The 19,478-nt window shown below is 42.2% G+C and overlaps 2 protein-coding genes across 4 annotated transcripts; one reads left to right on the top strand and one right to left on the bottom strand.

Annotated features, from left to right (window-relative positions):
- Positions 1-722: 722 nt before the first annotated feature.
- Positions 723-14,733, top strand: LOC117750321 (serine/threonine-protein kinase Nek5). 3 transcript variants are annotated; one of them, XM_034561475.1, is made up of 24 exons: positions 723-865; positions 1,201-1,337; positions 1,647-1,743; positions 1,833-1,930; positions 2,024-2,107; positions 2,777-2,847; positions 4,214-4,300; positions 5,528-5,582; positions 5,782-5,895; positions 6,888-6,974; positions 7,176-7,263; positions 8,314-8,408; positions 9,148-9,200; positions 9,320-9,490; positions 9,704-9,782; positions 9,976-10,077; positions 10,162-10,242; positions 10,763-10,846; positions 11,150-11,218; positions 11,665-11,790; positions 11,875-12,028; positions 12,740-12,850; positions 13,037-13,148; positions 13,343-14,733. In XM_034561475.1, the coding sequence occupies exons 2-24, from the start codon at positions 1,215-1,217 to the stop codon at positions 13,656-13,658; spliced, it is 2,457 nt and encodes an 818-aa protein (XP_034417366.1). In that variant the 5' UTR covers positions 723-865; positions 1,201-1,214; the 3' UTR covers positions 13,659-14,733. The 3 variants fall into 3 exon arrangements, with proteins under 3 accessions (XP_034417366.1, XP_034417368.1, XP_034417367.1); XM_034561477.1 differs by lacking the exons at positions 13,037-13,148; positions 13,343-14,733 and having other exon boundaries at positions 735-865; positions 12,706-12,854; XM_034561476.1 differs by lacking the exons at positions 12,740-12,850; positions 13,037-13,148; positions 13,343-14,733 and adding an exon at positions 12,634-12,725 and having other exon boundaries at positions 735-865.
- Positions 14,625-19,464, bottom strand: LOC117750324 (GDP-Man:Man(3)GlcNAc(2)-PP-Dol alpha-1,2-mannosyltransferase-like). The gene is made up of 5 exons (XM_034561481.1): positions 18,705-19,464; positions 18,359-18,580; positions 17,419-17,621; positions 16,489-17,322; positions 14,625-16,309 (listed from the first exon to the last, which is right to left on the bottom strand). The coding sequence occupies exons 1-5, from the start codon at positions 18,758-18,760 to the stop codon at positions 16,026-16,028; spliced, it is 1,599 nt and encodes a 532-aa protein (XP_034417372.1). The 5' UTR covers positions 18,761-19,464; the 3' UTR covers positions 14,625-16,025.
- Between the last annotated feature and the right edge of the window lie 14 nt (positions 19,465-19,478).

Here is a 19,478-nt window from a genome sequence, read left to right as displayed (position 1 = left end):
TCTTTGCAGTCGCAGTGAATCCTCTGGTTCTGATTACAGAGTGGACGGGTGAAAGACGACTGCAGATAGTGACAGATCCCGGCTGTCTGAGGGGAAGGGGTGGAAAAAATTAAAAAGGGTATTAGCGTGCATAAGAATTTCTAGCACCAGCCTTTATGTCACTGAATCGCATCTTCTCAAATTTAAGGCCCCCTTAGAGGGCACTTCTCCGTTTAAGGCCGACACCGTTCACTCCAATATCTGTGTCATCTCTGCACTCCTGTGTGTTTGAGTTGGCTTGTTTTAATCAAAATAACTCAGAAAACATTTTATAATGACTTGATAAGTGTCACACTGCAGGAACTGAGTGAGAGCTAATGTTAACATTTAAATAAAAGTGCCATCACACTCTTATAAATCTTGTTCACAGAGGAAGGGTTAGGGCTAGCTTTAATTTTCTGGGAATTAACTAACTAGTCATCAATTAACTGGTGAATTCAGATTAATGAGACTAATATTACAAATATATATTAGGATATTATATAATTATATTATAACAATTAAATAGTTTTGAAAGTGTCAAAGTTTATGTAAATTGGCCGTTAAGTTCTTTAAGGTGTCTTATTATCATAAACTGACTTTATGTTTATTTCATCAATATGCTGGGGAAAAGGCGTATTTCTGAACTGAGCAAAGAAAATGACCTCTCCTAGCATACCCTGCGTTCCCCTCCGTCCCCCTTTGCGCTTGCCGTATTTATCAAACGCCGTTTCGTTTTGACAGCATTCAGACCGGAGACACTTCACCGTTTCATTAGTTTAAACTCGTTGCCACCGCTTTTTTTGTTTACTATGTGACTTCTCAGAACAAGACGACTCTGTATAGGGTAAGAAGATCTGTTATTATCTGCCACGAAACGGAAAATCTGCTTTTTATTGGAAGCTAAGCTAAGTTAGTAGCCCGTGTATTCCTCTCCACGGCAACGGGCTACTTCCGCCGGAAGTTTTCACAATTTCCCTGATAATAATAATTATCAATGTTGTGTTTCTTCTACTCTTCTCAGAGCGACATATTGTAAACTACCTTTTACTTCACTGCATTTACTTTTTTTTACAGTTTTGGATACTTTATAGATTAAGATTATTCCACATAAAACACATGAAGACTTTATACAAATTAAACTACCCAACAGTCAAAACTTTATGGTGTTTCTTGTTGCAGGTCTTCCAGGTGTTATGAACAACTATGAGGTCATCCGTCAGATTGGAGAGGGTGCGTTTGGTAAAGCCTTCTTGGTTCGAGACAAAGGGGGAGGTGCAGACAGAGAGTGTGTGGTCAAACAGATCAACCTCAGAAAGGTAACACCACAGTTAATATTCCACTGGCCTTGCTGAATAAAATATTTTTAGAATGTATGGTTTTATGTCCATAAGACTGCAACTTCACAATTGCACAAGTTCACTGTCAATAAGCCGTGATCGCTTCTAAACCAACTCAATATTTTGTTTAAAAGAAAGTTCAATACAGGAAATTATGCAGCATCCCAAAATGTCAAAGGAATACAAAGGGTTCGTTATTTAAACCAGTTGTCAGCCAGTCGTTTTGGGATAGTATTCATTCACACATGTAGCGAGTTAAAGTTTATTAAAAGTGTGTTCGCTGCTCAGATGTCGGCGAGGGAAAAGGAATCGTCCAAGAAAGAAGTGACGTTGCTGTCAAAGATGAAACACCCGAACATTGTGGCCTTCATCAGTTCATTTCAAGGTAAGTGTAGCTCTATACAGAACATGTAGTCATGTCTTAATATACTTAATAACATAATATACTGTACTGTTTGCTCTATGTGTGCATAGAGAGAGGCAGCCTGTATATAGTGATGGAGTACTGTGGCGGAGGAGATCTGATGAAGAAGATAAAAATGCAGAGAGGAGTCTTCTTCACTGGGGAGCAGGTGAGGGGGCCTCTGGAGGGCTGATGATGCTCTCCATGTTTCTGTCATTAAATTTCTGATAACACACACTCACAGAGTAAAAACGATCCTCAGGTTGTGGACTGGTTTGTTCAGATCTGCCTCGGCCTCAAACACATCCACGACAGGAAGATCCTTCACAGAGACATCAAAGCTCAGGTATCTGAAGGGACATTTATCTAATTAAAACAAGCAACTTACAACAAGTGCGTACTGTTTGGAAAGTTTGGTTAATCTGACTTGAAACTCTCACACGAATAAACCTCACAGAGAAAAGTTTGGGATAAGAATACTAAACTTGTCTTGCTTGAGGTTTATTGTTTACTTTGTCACATCTTTTTGTCTGCAATGTGCTGTGTAAATATAGCTGCATGTTTCTATTAAGAGACATGGATCCACACCAGTGAGCACAGCTGCTGTTGGAAACGTTTTACAGACACCTTTCAGGCCGACAACTGAGCCTCGTATCACACAGACTCTACATCGTGCATTCCTAGAACAACTTGTGCATGGTATACAACCTCATCCACAAACCCTGAGGTGAAACTTTTTAATTAACGTATTATTATGACAGAGTTCAGAGGATTGTGAGGCTAAACTGTCCGGAGCTTCAGCTTTGTTCGGAAACAAAGGCCTCTCTGTCTGCCAACTCCTAAAATAACTGACCACAGACTACGTCTCTGTTCACGACCATCACTATCTTTCATCAATCATATCTGTTTACACACACACACACACACACACACACACACACAGGATACATGCAAAGTCACTGTTTCTCCGCTGGAACACAGACATGCTTTCTTTCCTGCTCTCCCTCTGCTCCAGAATATCTTCCTAACCAACGGAGGGATGAAAGCAAAGCTGGGGGACTTTGGAATCGCAAGAATGTTGAATAAGTCAGTCAGTGTCATCTTCACATGCACGCACGCATGCACGCGCACACACACGCACACACACACACACACACACACACACAGTGCAGCTGTTTATCCCTGAGGGCTCTTTAACACATGGAAGACCTCCAAACAAGTCATTATCATTCCACAAACTGTCGACCGGGACATGTAAACACACATGTTGTGGAAATAATGGTCAGCCTGAGGGACTGAAAATAGGGGAACATCCATTTTCAATACCGCTTATCCTCATTAGGGTCGCGGGGGCGCTGGAGCCTATCCCAGCTGACATAGGGCGAAGGCAGGGGACACCCTGGACAGGCCGCCAGTCCATCGAGGGCACATGTAGGGACATACAACCATTCACAATAGGGGAACATATTTATATGTATTATTTCAATACTATAAAATACAATCCTTTTTTTATAGCGATTATATCAATGATTAACAACCGTCTTTGCTTGTAACCCGTCACAAGCAAGCAGTGTCTAATTTGTCCCCCTTGCTATGTTTCAGATGTATCTGAGTTGTCGTCAGTTCCACAAAAGAGACATTTTCTCCAAATAACACATTATAAATATTTCACAACAAAAAAGATGAGAGAAAAATCCAGAAACTGGAAACAGATTTGTGGATCAAAATTTTGTTTCTTCTTCTTTACAACTAATCACCCCACGACCACTCAGATTTATCTAGTTGGGACCTAGGTTGGGAACTGCTGGCCTAAACTACAGAACTGTATATAAGTAGTTGAAATTAGCTCCAGCTTGGCCAGCCAGTTAAATGTTGCGCTAATAATCCATCAGTATTAACAATCTCACCCCTCATTGACCAAACCTAACCAAAGTAGACAACGACTACTAAGAAAGAAAGTAATGTACACTTTTATTGATCCCCGTTGGGAAATTCTTCTCTGCATTTGACCCATCCTTAGTTATTAGGGAACAGTGGGCTGCAGTGAAGCACCCAGGGAGCAGCTGGGGGTTCAGTTTCTTGCTCAAGGACACTTTGACATGGAACTATGGGGAGAGTGGGGATTGAACCGGGTACCTTGTGGTACCGGGACGACCGCTCTCCCCCATGAGCTACAGCCAACCCCCAAACCAGCCAATCTGAGGGGAACAACTTTTGAGTTATATTCTAATGCAGAGCAATAGGCATATTCCTATTTGCTTGTCTCTTTCTTACTTATTAGCCGTTTCAGTGGGCTGCAGTTGGATGTTTTTTAACCATGTTTTTAGCTCTGTTAGAATGTTAGGAAGGGGTCAGTTAATATTTGGAATTAACAAAATGAGTGAGTTCAATTTTGTGTGACTTTATGCCACTAATGCTGACTGTGCTGTGTTTTTGACCTATGGCTGTGCAGCACCATGGAGCTGGCCAGGACTTGTGTTGGGACACCGTACTACCTCTCCCCAGAGATCTGCGAGAGTCGACCCTACAACAACAAGACGTACGTATACGGATGGAACCAGCAGATAGATATAAGGACATTTTAAAGGTTTAATAATGTACAGTAGTCAACAACTACTTCTTCTTCTCTTGGAATTTTCAGAAGCTTCCCAAAGTCACAGTTTGACCGGCTGCATGTTATGAAAAAACTAAATGTTTTCGTCACTTCATGTGTGATGTTCATGTAAATTGTCATTTAAAGAACCAAAGAGGAGATTCATTTTGACTGATTAACATTCTGATGCCCGTTACGCTGCTGGCTGAAACAAACCACAAAAAGTTTCAAATGCACTGTGACAGTCATGTTCGTGTTGCAGCGGGTTGATGACCTCAACCACGTGGTTGAGCCAGAAACAAATGCTTTGGCACACACAGACACACACACACACACGCACACACACACATATACACACACACACACACACACACACACAGGGAACTCAGAAGTGCAGCAAACACACACACAACATGATTATCAGTCTTTACCCTCTCTTTCTGTGAATAGACACGTTGTGTTCTTCTCTGTACTCTTGTTTTGAACTGAGGTCAAAGTTACTTCCTCTTTCCCACGCTTACACAGACGTGTTTGGATCGCTACACTTGTGAGACCCACATTTACATAATACACACCTGAGCCCCTCACCTTCACCCAAACTTTATTCTAAACTCAAAGGACAAAGAGATCCTAATTCCTGGTAATGGCCTCATTCTTAAAGTATAAAGCTATAGTTGGACCGCACAAAGATAAAAGTCCACTAGCACAAACACACACACATGCACACGCACACGCACACACTTATTTCCTTGCCAAAAAAGAAAATGCCAAAGCTGTCGTATGACTCCAGAACTAAAAACCTTTCCACTAAATATGTTCTGTCGGCTTCACTGTTCTGGAATTTTACATTATGATTGTGTTTCTGGTGTTTATGACTTTAGCTCAGGGGACGGGGGATAATGTCAGGCCCGGCTGGCCCCAGCATCCTGTTTCAACACAAAATATGTCAAGTTACATAAGATGCACGAATGCTGCATCATGGTTACTTCATAAATACAATCCCTGATTCTGTCAAGTTTTGTGTGCTGGGAACACATCTGGGAGCGATATAACAAAGCAGGGTGTTATGAAATGATTAAAGTTAAATTAATGTCAGATTGCGTTTAATAGTCTTTATAATGCCGTGTGTGTGTGTGTGTGTGTGTGTGCGTGTGTGTCCGTCCTTCTCTGCAGGGATATCTGGTCTCTGGGCTGCGTCTTGTATGAACTCTGCACCTTGAGGCATCCAGTAAGTTGCACCACACCCACACAAACAGCTGGACACTTACACAGTAAAGCAAAATGAGGATACAAATATTGTTGCAACTAATGATTATTTTCATTGTATATTAGTCAGCGAATAACTTTCTTGATTATTTGATTGATTGTGCCACCCATTCAATATCTATATATCCATGTGTGTGTTGTTTTCTAATTGTCTTCTGCAGTTTGAGGGCAGCAGTCTGCGGCAGCTGGTCGGTAACATTTGCAGAGGGAGCTACAACCCGGTACCCAGCCACTACTCCTATGATCTTCGCCTGCTGGTCACCCAACTCTTCAAGGTCAGATACTCTTCATATATCATTTCTCTTTACAGTGTGGATACAAGATACATCAACCATAATTAGCTATGCATAAACAACAGGTCAGTAATTGTAGCTAAACCTGGACTTAAACATTGATGACACAAATTTGAACAATTCAACTCAATTTAATTGTAACGTGAACATCAGTGTCAGTTATATCAAATTCTGTACATCTGCTACTTGAACACTGATGACTCAGACGTGCACCCTGTGGTCTTGGACTTTCACCCTGATGACTCCAACTGGAACTGACTTGAACCCTGAGGAGGAACCTTGAACTTAAACTCCCTGCATTCTTGTCAGCATAGGAGTATGAATGTGTCTATTTTTGTAAGATTTTTCTATAAACTTCAGAAACCATGAAGATTGTGTATTTCCATGAAATGAATACAATACAGAATACTAACACAGTTTCACAATTTGTCAGACACATTCTTCCTTTAATCAGCGGCTGAGTTCAAAGTGCAAAACAAGTACATTTGAAGAGGAAAGTGTGAATGTCAGAATGTCTGGCAACGGTTTGAGCAGCTGTTCAGGATATCAGCCTGAGCGGCACATAAGGAAGCTTCCATTGTCTACTGTAGACATTCAGGCAGATGAAAAGAACGTTGATTATTGCTGCTTCCAGGGGAAATATATCTTTCAGATGTTTACAGGAGCTTTTGAACATATTTCATCTACGAAATAACCTTTAGGTGGAGATCACTGCACCTAGTCAATGTGTAGAAAGCAAATGTCTCATAACTAAATGTCATTTATAGAGTTTCATATTGGACAGAAAAAAAGTGACACTCTTGGAAATCTATATTTCGTCACTTATGATGAGTTTTTGTTATTGGACTGCACAAATAATTATAATTTCATGGAATAATTAAAAAAAGCATCTTCTGTGAATGATGCTGCTCTTCAGTGTTCATCTTCACTGTCATTATACTCGCACACATAAACACACTCACATTGTTTATCAGGTCAACCCCCGGGACCGACCCTCGGTCAGCTCCGTCCTCAAGCGTCGCTTCCTGGAGGAGCACATCAGCAAACACCTGGATCCACAGGTAAGGAATCCGATCGGCTCACCATTAAACGATCAAACCAGTGAAAAGTAAAATATTTCAGTGGATTTAGTGGTATTTAAATTGTAAATGTATGTATTCAGTTACTTACAATTTGAATGGCCATTATTTGTTTCCATGAATGAAGGTCCTCAGAAGTATAGATGTATAAACATATGTGTGTGTGGTTTCTTGTGCGTGCAGATGATGCAGGAGGAGTTCAGCCACACAGTGCTGCATCGAAACAGAGCAGTGGCGTCTCAGGCGGTTAAAACAAGAGCAGGAGCAGCAGGTACGTTTATATGACACACTTGTGACACAGATAACAACAACCACAACAGCAGTGACAGAAACTGAATCTTTAGATCTGGGGTAAGCAGCATCTTCTTGGTATCCTGCTTGAATAGAACATTTTCTATCAGCATATTCCACCTTTGAAAAAGTCTTTCACCGAAGGGACCTGCATGTGCATCTTCCTTTGTAGAACGCCCAAGAACACTTGCTCTCTTATATGACCTTAAAGGACTTCTATGGAGTCTGGTTTTATTGATTCTCAGACCAATTCAATTATATTATGCTGAAAGGTTATAATGGAATTCCCCTCCATCGTAAAGTTGTTTCAGCTCTCATAAAATATGTAGAATCTGGTCGTTCACCGACACCAGTTCAAACTGGTCACGCATTGTTGCTGCTGGCTCGGCTCCAGTCTGATAAACTGAAGGGAAACACGATTCTCTCCTCGGTCGTGTCCCTGCTTGGACTGATTGTGATCTTGTCACATGTGGGCTTGCTTTGTGTTTTGGTAACATCAGATATTAAAGTCTTAAATCAACGAGGGAGAGCCTGTTTACTTGCTAGTCTGCTTCTCAAAGGTCACCTAACTTACGAGTCTTCATCTTTCATCCCTGAACTAGCAGCTCATAATGTCACATTATAATGTATTAACCAATTACATGTTTTGCATGTCTTTTGTGTTACCTTAAAAGTGCTCATTCACATTTATAGCAGGTTTTTTTGGGGGGCATTTCTAAACACTTTCAGACAAAGGAACAAGAGCAGGAAGAGCAGTATTAAACAGGCAACTCATGCCACCTATGGGTGCACATGTGAAATATGATTGGCAGAAATATGGTATGTATGCACTTTTAAATTGTTCATGTAGCTTAAGACAGGGGAGAATGTGCTCAACCCATACAAGAACACATCTAAATATACATGGTTTTCACTGGACAGGATGTTACTAGTAACTAAAGCTATTAAATAAGTGTAGTACAATCAAAGTCACACCATTATCTTGTTTACATGCTTTGGTATTCTAACTTGAGACTTTTCTGTTATCCAGAGAACAAACAGAGGCCCAGAGCCGCTGTGAAGAGACAGCCTGCTAAACCAGAATGGAAAGTCCCACTCCGAGTCTGCACTCCTGCCCACTACAAAGTAATATTATTATTAATAATAATAATAATAATAATAATAATAATAATAATAATAATAGCCAAAGAACATTTATTTATATAAAAATACTGTGGTATTGGAACCCTGTGAATGGTGTTTTAGCCACATGTTTAAGTATGTTATGGTGCTTGTGCCGTTTGCCCTCATGAAATTTACCTGATGACCAAAATGTCGTATTAAAATGAGTACAAGTAATTGACCGTGTGCGGGTGGAGCATAACAAACTACACTAACTCAAGTATTGAACTTAAATACAATTTTGAGTTACTTCCATTTGATGCTACTTTGCACTTCAACTCTGCTACATTTCAGAAGGAATATAATATATACGTATATATACACCACTCTCAAATATGTTAAATGTGTAGCTGATTAGCTCAACTTCAAGAATATTTCTTATAACGTGAAAGTGTTCGTGCCCCAGCCCATAAACACATCTCTCTAAAACTCTTTGTTCTAATGATTACTTTTTAAGGTTGTATATCATATGCAAATATCAATAATACATCTTGAATTGAGAAATTAGGGATGTTTACAAAGTGCTGCAGAGACTGTTGAGCAACAACTGAAATAACAAATGTAAGACGTTGTACAAAATTATGCTGTCAAATGTGGGGGACTATCGATATATGTTCATTCAACTCTCTTATATTTGCACCCTTCAGTTTTTTTCTCTTTCTACTTTCTATTCTCGTAATACTTAATTTGATTATGATTGCAGCCTCTTCACCAAAGAGCTGCAGACAGAGACGCTGCAGGCCAGCAGAACCAAAGGTGAAGTAGGTCGACTGTGACAATGAACCTCTTTCCTCCATGAACGGAACGTGAGTGATGTTGTGACTTCTCAGTGAGCTTCAGAGGTGGACTTTGACCTAAAACTATTACTGATGCAGGTTTAATGGACAGAAGGCAGTCGGCCATTACCAGCACCACTACGCCCAGCTGGACGCCTTTCAGAGGAGGAACAAGGAAGATGTCCTTCCCCCTCCAACTCCTCCTCTTCCTCCTCCTCAGGAGAGAGAGAAGGAGCGATGTGAAGTCCACACTGTGGAACCATACCAGCTGTGAGTTGCCATACAACCAGGGCTGCAACTAACAATTCTACTCATTATTTATTAATCTGTGGAAATATTTTCCACAGATTATTTTCCTTAGGTTCAATGTCCCAGAAACTAAGGAGATGTATTCAGACTTATTTTCAAAACCAGACTCTGTATTATTAACAATATGACCAATATGACCATGTCTCTGTTTCCAACCCCTCGCCTGTTTGTCAGTGTGGCAGCAGCTCGTAATGAATATCTGCAGAGGAGACAAGAGGCCAACCAGTACAAGCTGAGAGCAGAGAAACAGCTGGTAGGATGAAGCTCATGCTTCATATCTGTTCTGTCACTCACACATGCTGACATTATAACAATTATTAAAAACTAAAACTAAAATAAATGTAAAGTCACTTTGTGGAGAATATAACCCCCCCAAAAAAGGAATATAATAAACTGATGCAAAGTTCCACTGCGGCTCTAAATGACCTTAACTTTCTGACCATCAGGGTCTGCGTCCGTGTACAGCTGAGTGCAACAGGAAGCCCGGTGGTCAGGAGCAGGAAGTGCGACAACATGAACTCCAGGACAAGAGGCAGGAGGGACAGCAGGTAGGACCCACAGGAGACACACCAGTCATTAAGTGAAGGGACAGCAGGTAGGACGTGTGTGTGATTGTGTGTGTGGTCTCGCAGGAGTACCTGCGTCAGCTGGATCTCATCAGACAGCAGTATCACCAGGAGATGAGACAGATGAGACTGAGAACTGAAGTAGAGGTACACCAACTTAATTTCCACTTCAGGTTCTAGAACAGCGGTCAGAACATGTTTGTGTCTGATATTACGCAGAGGACAGTTTCTGCATCCTGCAGCCCTTTTATCCCTTTCTTGCATGGAGCGTGACCTGTGCCGTGATTTGTCTGTGATACTTACAGGACCAGTGTTTAGGATTTAGTGTGATTACAACCTACCGGTCGGTAATGGTTTGGAAAACATAGCTATGAATATTACATTCCATTTGTACGTATAGATCCGAGAAGGACAATGTACATCCACCTAAATCCTACACACTGGACCGTTAAAGACATTACAGTACTGTACACTAGATTACAGGGGTACTATTTAAATTGTCATGATATAGTTGGAATTTTTTATTCAAATTCACCTCCTGTAGTGTCTTTGCCTCCTCATCTAGTCTGAATGAGCTCCTCCAGTCAGCAATTCCAGTCATTGTGAATGTATACTTGTTTTAGCATGATCAATGAGAGTAAAATATTAACATATTTTCATTTGTCAGCCTCAGCCACAAAACAAACATGTAACCTTTGTGGTGAAGTCCAGAGACCCTGAGCCTGAGCAGCAGAGAGCTCCACCTGCACAGGTGAATACAATCAATCAGTTGTTTCACTCTCATTCTGGCCATCGTGGTTTTTATACTCAAACAAGTTGGTAAGCAGCATCTAAATTCCATAAATAACGACAAAGACATTGGTGACATGTTCTTTCATTACTTTCAACACTATGTTTATTCTTCTCTGTGACATCATCACCCGTCATGCAGTTACTCACGAGAGATATAACATGTTAAACTACACAGGTCATGTTCATCCCATAAGCTCTCAACAGAACACAAATGTAATATTCTCTAACAGCATGTCCTTCCTGCGTCTCGCTCCTCCTGCAGGACATGGATGCAGCTCTGAGGCAGATCATAGATCAGCAGATAGCGCTGGAGAGAATACACAAAGACAAGGTGACTCAACTAAATATCAGAGCTGATGTCTTTGACCGGTCTTTGAGTTTTGGCATTACAGCTTCTAATCCCGATCGACGACCCAAATTAAAAATATTTGAATATTTTACCTAGAATAGCATAAGTTACCGCAAGGTTCCTCGATAGCTCCCTACCAGATATACATGACATTCTGCTGTGGATTTATCAGCACTATGATGATGAAGGTGTCATCTTTTTTTAAATTGGTGTCTGTTGGAATCAGTGTGCAGTTGTTATTCTTTTCACCCGTGCAATTTTACTAATAGCCTGTGAAGTGTATATTCAGTAAGTAAAATGCACAAATGGCCAAAAAAATCATGAACCTCTTCGAACAACAGCCGTAAAGTTTACATCAGAACATACACATTTGACAAAAAGAGGAGTTTCATTGTTGTTTTCTTGTTTTGTTTTTAACTTTCTTGCAGAAAGGAATCATGTTTGAGATCCGGTTAGATGAGGAAGGCATTAAAGAGGACGCAGAGAAGGAGAAAGAGGAGGGAAGCGAGGAAGAAGAGGAGCAAGTGGGTGATGGAAGACGAATGAAGGAGGAGGTAAGGAACAACTTTCTGTGTCTCGTCTTCACAGCTGCTCTTCTTCACTTTGAATCTCTCAATCTCTTCTGATTCTCCGATCAGGAAGTGGAACCTCTGAACCAAACTCTGAGCTTCCAGGAGGGAGAGGAGTTGGGGAGGAGGGGGTGGAGCCAGAGGACTCCAAAGACTTTGCTGGACGCACTCGCAAACATGGACGTGAACTCTGTCTACAGCACCGCTGCCGAGGCTGAACAAGGTGCAGTACACCTGTTAAACATCAGAGTGAAGAGGCCCAACCAGTGGCGGCTGGTGGAATTCTGTTTTGGTTGGGCCATCAAATCAATTTCAGCAAACATCGCAGAATGATTCAATGCAACAAAAGTATCGAACACGCATTTCTAGTTAAATATTAGTTAAATATTATAACATCTGCCTCTTGGGAATACAGATGAAAAATAGCCTCTTGGCTAACTCTGGCACATTTACAGAAATGTCTATATTAATGTGCACTGTCCCTTATCAAATAAAAAAATTTAAAAAAATTTAACATTTATTTTAACACTGACATAATAAGGACATCTTATTCATAGAATTCAGTATATATATATATATATATATATATATATATATATATATATCATATAATAATACTCAGTATAATATGATATATAAATCCTATCTGAAGTAAATATACAATATAAATATCATATATATTATAATAACATATAAATATCATATAATATAAATCACATATATATATATATATATAATATAACATGTTAATATATTATGGTTAGCATAAAGATTCACCTTAGCGGAAGTGCAACCAACTTAAGTTATGAACTTTGACCTTCTGTTCAGGTGATTGCGTCCAGTTATCACATAGAGCTTTAAAATCGCTGTGGAGAAATTGAAGAAACTTGCGCTATGTAGGAAGTATGTCTCCTGATCCCGCCCCCTTCTTCAGTTGAGGCGGCGGCCGGTCGCAGACAGTGGGACGAGGACCCCCCCAACACCCTGCTGGACGCTCTCGCTCAGGCTGAGCTCACATCATCAACTGTGGACTCAGTGACTGCAGGTCAGACTTGATGCTCTCACACTGACATCTGGCTGATTAACGGTGAATACAGCAGCAGAGTCACTGACATTAATATTAGTGAATAACTATTAGAATGAAGAGGTGTTCAGTTAATGGATTTATCTTACAACATGGACAGAAAACCTCAGGTTTTATCACAAATGTGACATACTGAACTGTGCTCAGATTTAGAGCCAGAGAAAGATGGAGCAGAAGAGGAGAGGAAGAAGGAGGAAGAGGAGTCTGATATGGAGATGGATGAAGATCGTCTGGAGCCGAGGTCAGACGATGACGACACGTAAGTAACACTCCCTTCTGTTCGCTGCTTAATTCAGAATTTTTTTCTTGCTGCAGTATTTGTGTCTGTAACTCTTGCACACGCTGAGGAACTGAAGAGCATCCTGACCTACCTCGTCATTACGTACCAACATTTTTTAGTTGCCGTCAGAGTGCTCTGCATGAGGTGAATTTTTATTTCCCTTTCCTCATAAGCAACTTTGAGGAGTCGGAGGACGAGCTGAGAGAAGCTGTGGCAGACTCTATGAGGAACCTGTTTGTGATGGAGGCCGGGAGCTCGGACGAGGCGGAGCGCACAGAGGAGAGGGCGGACGATGATGATGGTGATGATGATGGTGATGATTTTGGGATGAACAAGACCGAGGTTGGAAGAGAAGTGAACGCTGCAGACTCTCGACAGACCCACAGAGAATTTGGAGATTCCTGTGCGGACGTTGCTCCAACTGAGCCCGAAGAATGTGACGCTCAGTCTGATCACACGACTTTAAATAAGCTGCAGCATCCGACCTGAGTGCTCACAAACATTTAACCATTTCTTTCTGAGTCAAAACAAGACGGCAGTAACTAAAACACTAAATTCAGCTTTGCAAATGTTTTATGCATTTGTTTGTTAGACAAATAAAGTGCTTTGGTAAGCTTTTATCTGCAGCGCACCTTTAACCAGCCACTGTCGCTAATTCAGTTTTTAAGGCCTCTGTTGGCCTCTGTTCAACGTATGTTGAACTAGGTCTAAAAGTGTTTATAGCTGTTCTGACCAGCCACACTTGAAGGATGGGGAAAGGTCAGAAGTCAAGACATCCACATTTAGTCCACATTATAACTATATTTCTAGGAAATTGGCAAAGGTTAAGGAAAATTAATTAGCCTTTCCATCCACTACAGTTGTGTGAATATGAGTTCATTGGTTGATGGACAGCAAGTGGAGATAATTATCCATTCAATGCCATTAAACCGTTGAAGAGGAGGACGCCATGAGATGAGGTCATTAATTAAAAGAGCTTTCGTCAAAGCTGAAATGATGGAAATATGACATTTCTTTTCATGTATTAATTTGAGGAAGGTTACAGTCTCATCGCTCCACACAGAGCAGATGTTGCGCATGCCAGAATACAAAAAGAGAGCGGATAAGTCTGGTGTTATTCTGTTTCTTTCCTACTTTCAACAAATCCCACGAAAAGACCAAAACTAACAATGTGTTAGTTTGTCTCTCAATACTTTTGGTAAATCTTTAAAGACACAAATACACCGTTTAAAGGCTCAGTAATTTCCCCAAACAGTTAGTCACTGTAGTTTTTAATCAAAGAAACAGGAGGAAATCGAGTTTGCTCTTGGTTTTTTTCATAGGATTTATTGTTATTCTTTGTTTTGGTGCAGAAGAAAAAAAAATTCTCTATTAAGCAGCATTAATGTGTGTACTTTTTCTGTGCTATAACCATTTCTTGCCACAGCCTGGCAGCACAAACAAGCAGTTTCTATGAAGTGTTTAGCAATTGCGTTTATTTCAGTATTGTATCAGTTTCTCGTCTTCTCTACATGGACATACTTAATAATAATGCCTCTTCCAAATAAAGATCTTTTATATTTCACACGGTATAATATCTTTGTGAACTCATTACAAACAGGTATGCAGGAAGTGAAACGTTTAAATGAGAGATATTTGGCCAAGCATCTTAACCCAAACACTTTTTAAGTGCTCCGTTGATGTGCAGAGAAACACCAAAAACAAAAGTCTTCGTCAGGAAAAATAACATTGCAAACCCCTTCACATCTATTCAAGAATCATTCAGTAACAGGAAAACAGATGAAAACCTCACCATGAACACATTATAAATCAAAAGTCACACCAGAAAAAAATCTACAGCTGTCAGTGGTGTTGCATACAAAGCTGTTTGGAATTTAACTCAACTTAAAAAAGGAACATTTTTGGGAAATATGCTTCCTATTCAGATGAGAAGACATAAGTTTAATGTCTGTGCGTCCAGTGATACATGGGTTTGTCTTAGCACAAAGACTGGAAGCAGGGGGAAACTGCTAGCTTAGCATCGCTCAAAGAGGAAAACCACTAGCTGGCTAGCTAACGAGATAACATGTGTTGGTAAGGCAATTTAAGAACAGATGGAAGCCAAATGTATTATTATTATTATTATTATTATTATTATATGCGGGCTAGCCGGTTCCCTCTGCTTTCAGTCTTTGTGGTGAGCGAGGCTCAACAGGTCCTGGACCAAATATCACCGTGATATGACATTAATGATAACTCATCTAACACCCACTAAAGAGAACAAACACTCCCAAATTAGATTCCCTCTCGTAAATGTTACTTCCCACTTGGAATAATGGGAATAAAAGTTTCCTGAAGCGTGAGGTCTCTTCTCAGCCATCGTTACATCACCATTGATAGTTTAAGGGTGAACACGATGCAACTTTTATGTTTGGTCCGTCGTCTGCTTCTCCAAAGCTGGGTCCCTTTTGATAAATGAACATTATAGCGATCAGCCCTGTTGCGGGGGAGGTTTTCATGAAGGTCGAATAGTGACGTTTGAGATCTGCTGATACTGATCAACGCTTTATCTATGTTGCTCCTCCATGTTTCTGTTCATTTGGTGAACATTCGTCGGGAGTTTGACACGTGCAAAGTCACTGGGAATGTGTGTGTTTTTTTTTTGCTTCATTGCAGCCGATAAGAAAGACAAGTTTATCTCTGGGTGTCCACCAGGAACTTAACAATGCCGGCTCAGTTTTCTATTTTAAATGAGGAACGAGACACTATGTCACACACAGCGTCGAAAGCTTAGCTTGTTTTAAACATGGATATGAATCACTGCTTCACGCCACAAGTCCTGGTCCCTGGTGGACCCTGGGCCTCGTCTGTTCCTCCTCATAGCTCCAGCTTACGCATCAGAGACTCCATGGCAGCGAGGAAACAAGCCTCAAACTCTTGGTCAGAGAATCGCTCCACAGAGCGCCGGGCGTTATGTCGGATCTCCAGTCTGGCCGATGGAGACAGCGCCAAGATGGTTTCCATGGCAGCGGCGTAGCTGTCCTCGCTGTCGGCAAGGAAGCCCGTCTGTCCGCCTTCGTACGGCACCACGATGTCCAGCTTTGGACCTCCAGACTTATGAGCGAGGACGATGGTGCCTGCAGCCATACACTCCACCACGCCTGGGGGGGGGGAGAGAGAGAGATTATGTACAGTCATAAAGAGACACATTAAAGACACATTTTGTATCTCTTGATAAAATGTCTGGGGAGATCTTCAAAGCTACTGAGTAATAAGTAATAAGTGTAGTTTTTGTGAATATTAAGTAGGTGTAATTGTGTGAGTGGCGCGTTGTCCTCACCGATACCAAAGTGTTCGTTCCACATGGTGTGCAGTCCAATGGTGGCATTCACCAGCTCTCTCTTCAGCTCCTCGAAGGGCACGTTGAGTTTGAAGTCGACACGGTCGGCCACATCCAGCTCCTGACAGAGGCCCCGTAGCATCAGCACCCGCTCCTCGTCCTCCTGGTTCCTGCATCCGCCAATCAGCACTAGCCGCAGAGACTCCCGCCCCCCAGGCCCCTCCCTTTTCCCATCCAGCAGTTTGTGAAACGCCCAAATCTGCAGTCGGTGGTCCTTCTCTGGTCGGAACTGACCCACCGATACGATGGAGTGGCACTTCCTGTCCGCCCCTCCTTCCTCTTCACTCCCCAGCTCCGGTCCGAGCTCCTCCCAGCCCTCCTCCCCATCATCTTTATCCTCCTCCTTCTCCTCCTCCTCCTCCTCCTCCTCCTCCTCCAGCGGGACGTCCAGGAAGGCCCTGACATCGCAGGGAGGGTAGACGATGCTGGTGCGGCTCGGGGAGCGCCACAGAGACAGTATGTGTCCCAGCGTCCAGGTGGAGTTCACCATGATGACGTCGCTGCAGGAGCCGGCCAGGCCGTACAGCAGGGCAAAGCAGCAGTAGTAAACCACCTTGACCACGCTCAGCACGGGGTTTCTGGAGATGAAGTCAGCGTTGTTGAACCTGGGGTTCCTCTCTCTGATCACAGACAGCATGTCGGTGCTGACGGTGGGATAGTGGACGTAGCTCGCCACCTCGCAGCCTCCCAAGTAACGAAAGATGGGCAGGGTGAAGGCGTAGCCCATCGAGTCCACATACAGGTCAGGGACGAAGGCGGTCAGCGCCTCCCAGCCTGCAACAATCACACAGTGTTAGTGTATTCTAACTCACAATCCCCGTCCACTTAAAACTAATTCACCATAAGTCACGTGTTGTGGCGCGGCCTTACCGAGGAACATGGAGCCGCCGCTCTGACCCAGCAGGGTGAAGTGTGGGTAAGAACTGGCCTCCACCAGTGAGCGGTGTTGCAGGAAGACGAAAGTGATCGGTCGAGGCAGCGTGATGTTGAAACGCTGTCGGGCTCCGTCCAGAATCTGCTCGCCGGTCACTCCCTGGTCTCCAGTGTAGACAACGAAGGAGATGCTGGGGTATCTGGGATAGATGAGGGAAAGCATCAAATCAGTTCCTGGTTTTATTCTTTCCACCACATGTTGAACCCGCTGCAGTGGTTTGACCCCCTTAAGACACGAGAGCATTAGTGACACCCAACAGTGATGTTGGTTGATCAGGTCTGGCTAGTGTTGGATGGGGTTGAGGTCTTCGACACCAAACTGGGAAAACCCTTTCTTTATGGTGAATTAATTAATCAATAAGTTTAAGCGACTCCAAATTACTGGTTTCAGCTTTTCAAATATGAGGATTTTTCATTTAATTGTCATATTTGACAGTAAACTGAATATTTACAAAAGTAAAAAATATATATAATTAGAAGATCTCTGGGAAATTGTGACGAGCATTTTTTCACTATCTTCAAAATTTTGGGGGGCAAAAGAAGTTGTGAAGCTGCTGCCACAGTTTCAATAACACTCGATGTGGAAAACCACTATTGTATACAAAATGAGATGTATAAATGAACTGAGACCAAACCACAATAAACACACCCAGACTTAGTACACTGAAATGTGAAGAAGGCACTATTAATATTAATTTATATAATATGACATCATAATTTGTGTGTGGACTATATGTTATATTAGTAATCTGAATCGGCTCAGTAACTAAAGCTGTTACTTCTGTCTGAGATGTCTTGGAGTGTAAAGTAGCAGAAACCACATGCTGTGCCCACACAGTGTAAACAGGTGTTGCTGGCAGACAGCTGACCACCGTACCGGTTCATGAGGGTCCTCAGGGAGCACCAGAGGACCCGCTCCCCGCCTCCTCCGGCGTTGCAGTACGGGTGGAAGAAAGCAACCGCGGGGCCGCCGTCCTGCGCCCAGCGGGCCTTGCGGCGGCCCCGCAGCCACATCCGGACCCCCAGCAGGAGGAGCAGCAGGACCAGGGTCAGGACCAGGCTGAGGTAGGCGCAGGGCGCGACCAGGGACCACAACAACCTGAAGAGGGAGGGGAGGGGAGGGGGGGGTGAGTAGACGTGACACCACCGGGGTGCCGTAAACCACCGAACTTTAACGTAATACGTATTACTTTGAGACGAGGCGCTCGTGAGAAGAAGCTTACCTCATTAAATCGCAGAAACACGGAGAGAAGTGATGGTGATGTTCGTGTCCTGCCATTTTGACAACACAACACTTGACGTGACAATCCCGGAAGCTTCCGTCAGCTGACCGAGCTGTCGCTCTGCGATTGGCTCAGTTTATTGTTTACTTACGCGTCATTGACACGTGACATGTATCAATTTATTTATTCATTTACAACACGCGTTGAAAATAAAAGTAACGCCAAAAAAATACATACACTTACAAAATAATAAAATAACATATCAAATAAAAACAAATGGTGTTTGTTTTAACATTGTCACCCAGGACTTCCGGGTGGAGACATTTACCTCTGTTTGCCATTTGGAGGTGCAATGTTCAATGTGTAGTTTTCAGTGGAGCAACACGTGTCACAAAACACAGTTACCCCACTCCTGGACTTATAGCTATGCGCTGTATTTAGTTTTAGGCTTGTGAGACAAAGTTAGCAAACTTAAACATCTGGAAACTGCAATTTTCAGAAATCTTCATTCAACTCTCTTAAATCATCTGTATTTGTAAGCATAGCTCTAGTTGTACATAATTGTTCAGAAGTACGAATGTGGCCTCTATTGCCACCTCATTCTGCATTTTAAATGAAGCCCTCAGTCCTGTCACATCTAAACTTAGCCCGGTGGCTAATCTGAAACTGTAAAACACGTCTCCATCATCCATTGACCTGGCACGTGGTCACCTTCACTAGCAGCCGGCGTGCATTGCCATATAAAGACAAAACCTCTTTCATTCCTGTTTCTGA

The sequence above is a fragment of the Cyclopterus lumpus genome, chromosome 21 (assembly GCF_009769545.1).
Source record: "Cyclopterus lumpus isolate fCycLum1 chromosome 21, fCycLum1.pri, whole genome shotgun sequence".
NCBI lineage: Eukaryota > Metazoa > Chordata > Actinopteri > Perciformes > Cyclopteridae > Cyclopterus > Cyclopterus lumpus.
The sequence above is the reverse complement of the archived record's forward strand: the minus strand, read 5'-3'. Positions and strand labels throughout refer to the sequence as shown.

Excerpts from the sequence above, each read along its gene's own strand:
- LOC117750321 (XM_034561475.1), top strand. The coding sequence starts at position 1,215 with ATGAACAACTATGAGGTCATCCGTCAGATTGGAGAGGGTGCGTTTGGT. Across the intron at positions 7,264-8,313 it reads AACAAGAGCAGGAGCAGCAG|AGAACAAACAGAGGCCCAGA; the intron begins GTACGTTTATAT and ends TCTGTTATCCAG. Across the intron at positions 10,847-11,149 it reads AGAGAGCTCCACCTGCACAG|GACATGGATGCAGCTCTGAG; the intron begins GTGAATACAATC and ends CTCCTCCTGCAG.
- LOC117750324 (XM_034561481.1), bottom strand. The coding sequence starts at position 18,760 with ATGGCAGGACACGAACATCACCATCACTTCTCTCCGTGTTTCTGCGAT. Across the intron at positions 17,323-17,418 it reads CGGCGGCTCCATGTTCCTCG|GCTGGGAGGCGCTGACCGCC; the intron begins GTAAGGCCGCGC and ends TGATTGTTGCAG. Across the intron at positions 16,310-16,488 it reads GAACGAACACTTTGGTATCG|GCGTGGTGGAGTGTATGGCT; the intron begins GTGAGGACAACG and ends CCCCCCCCCCAG.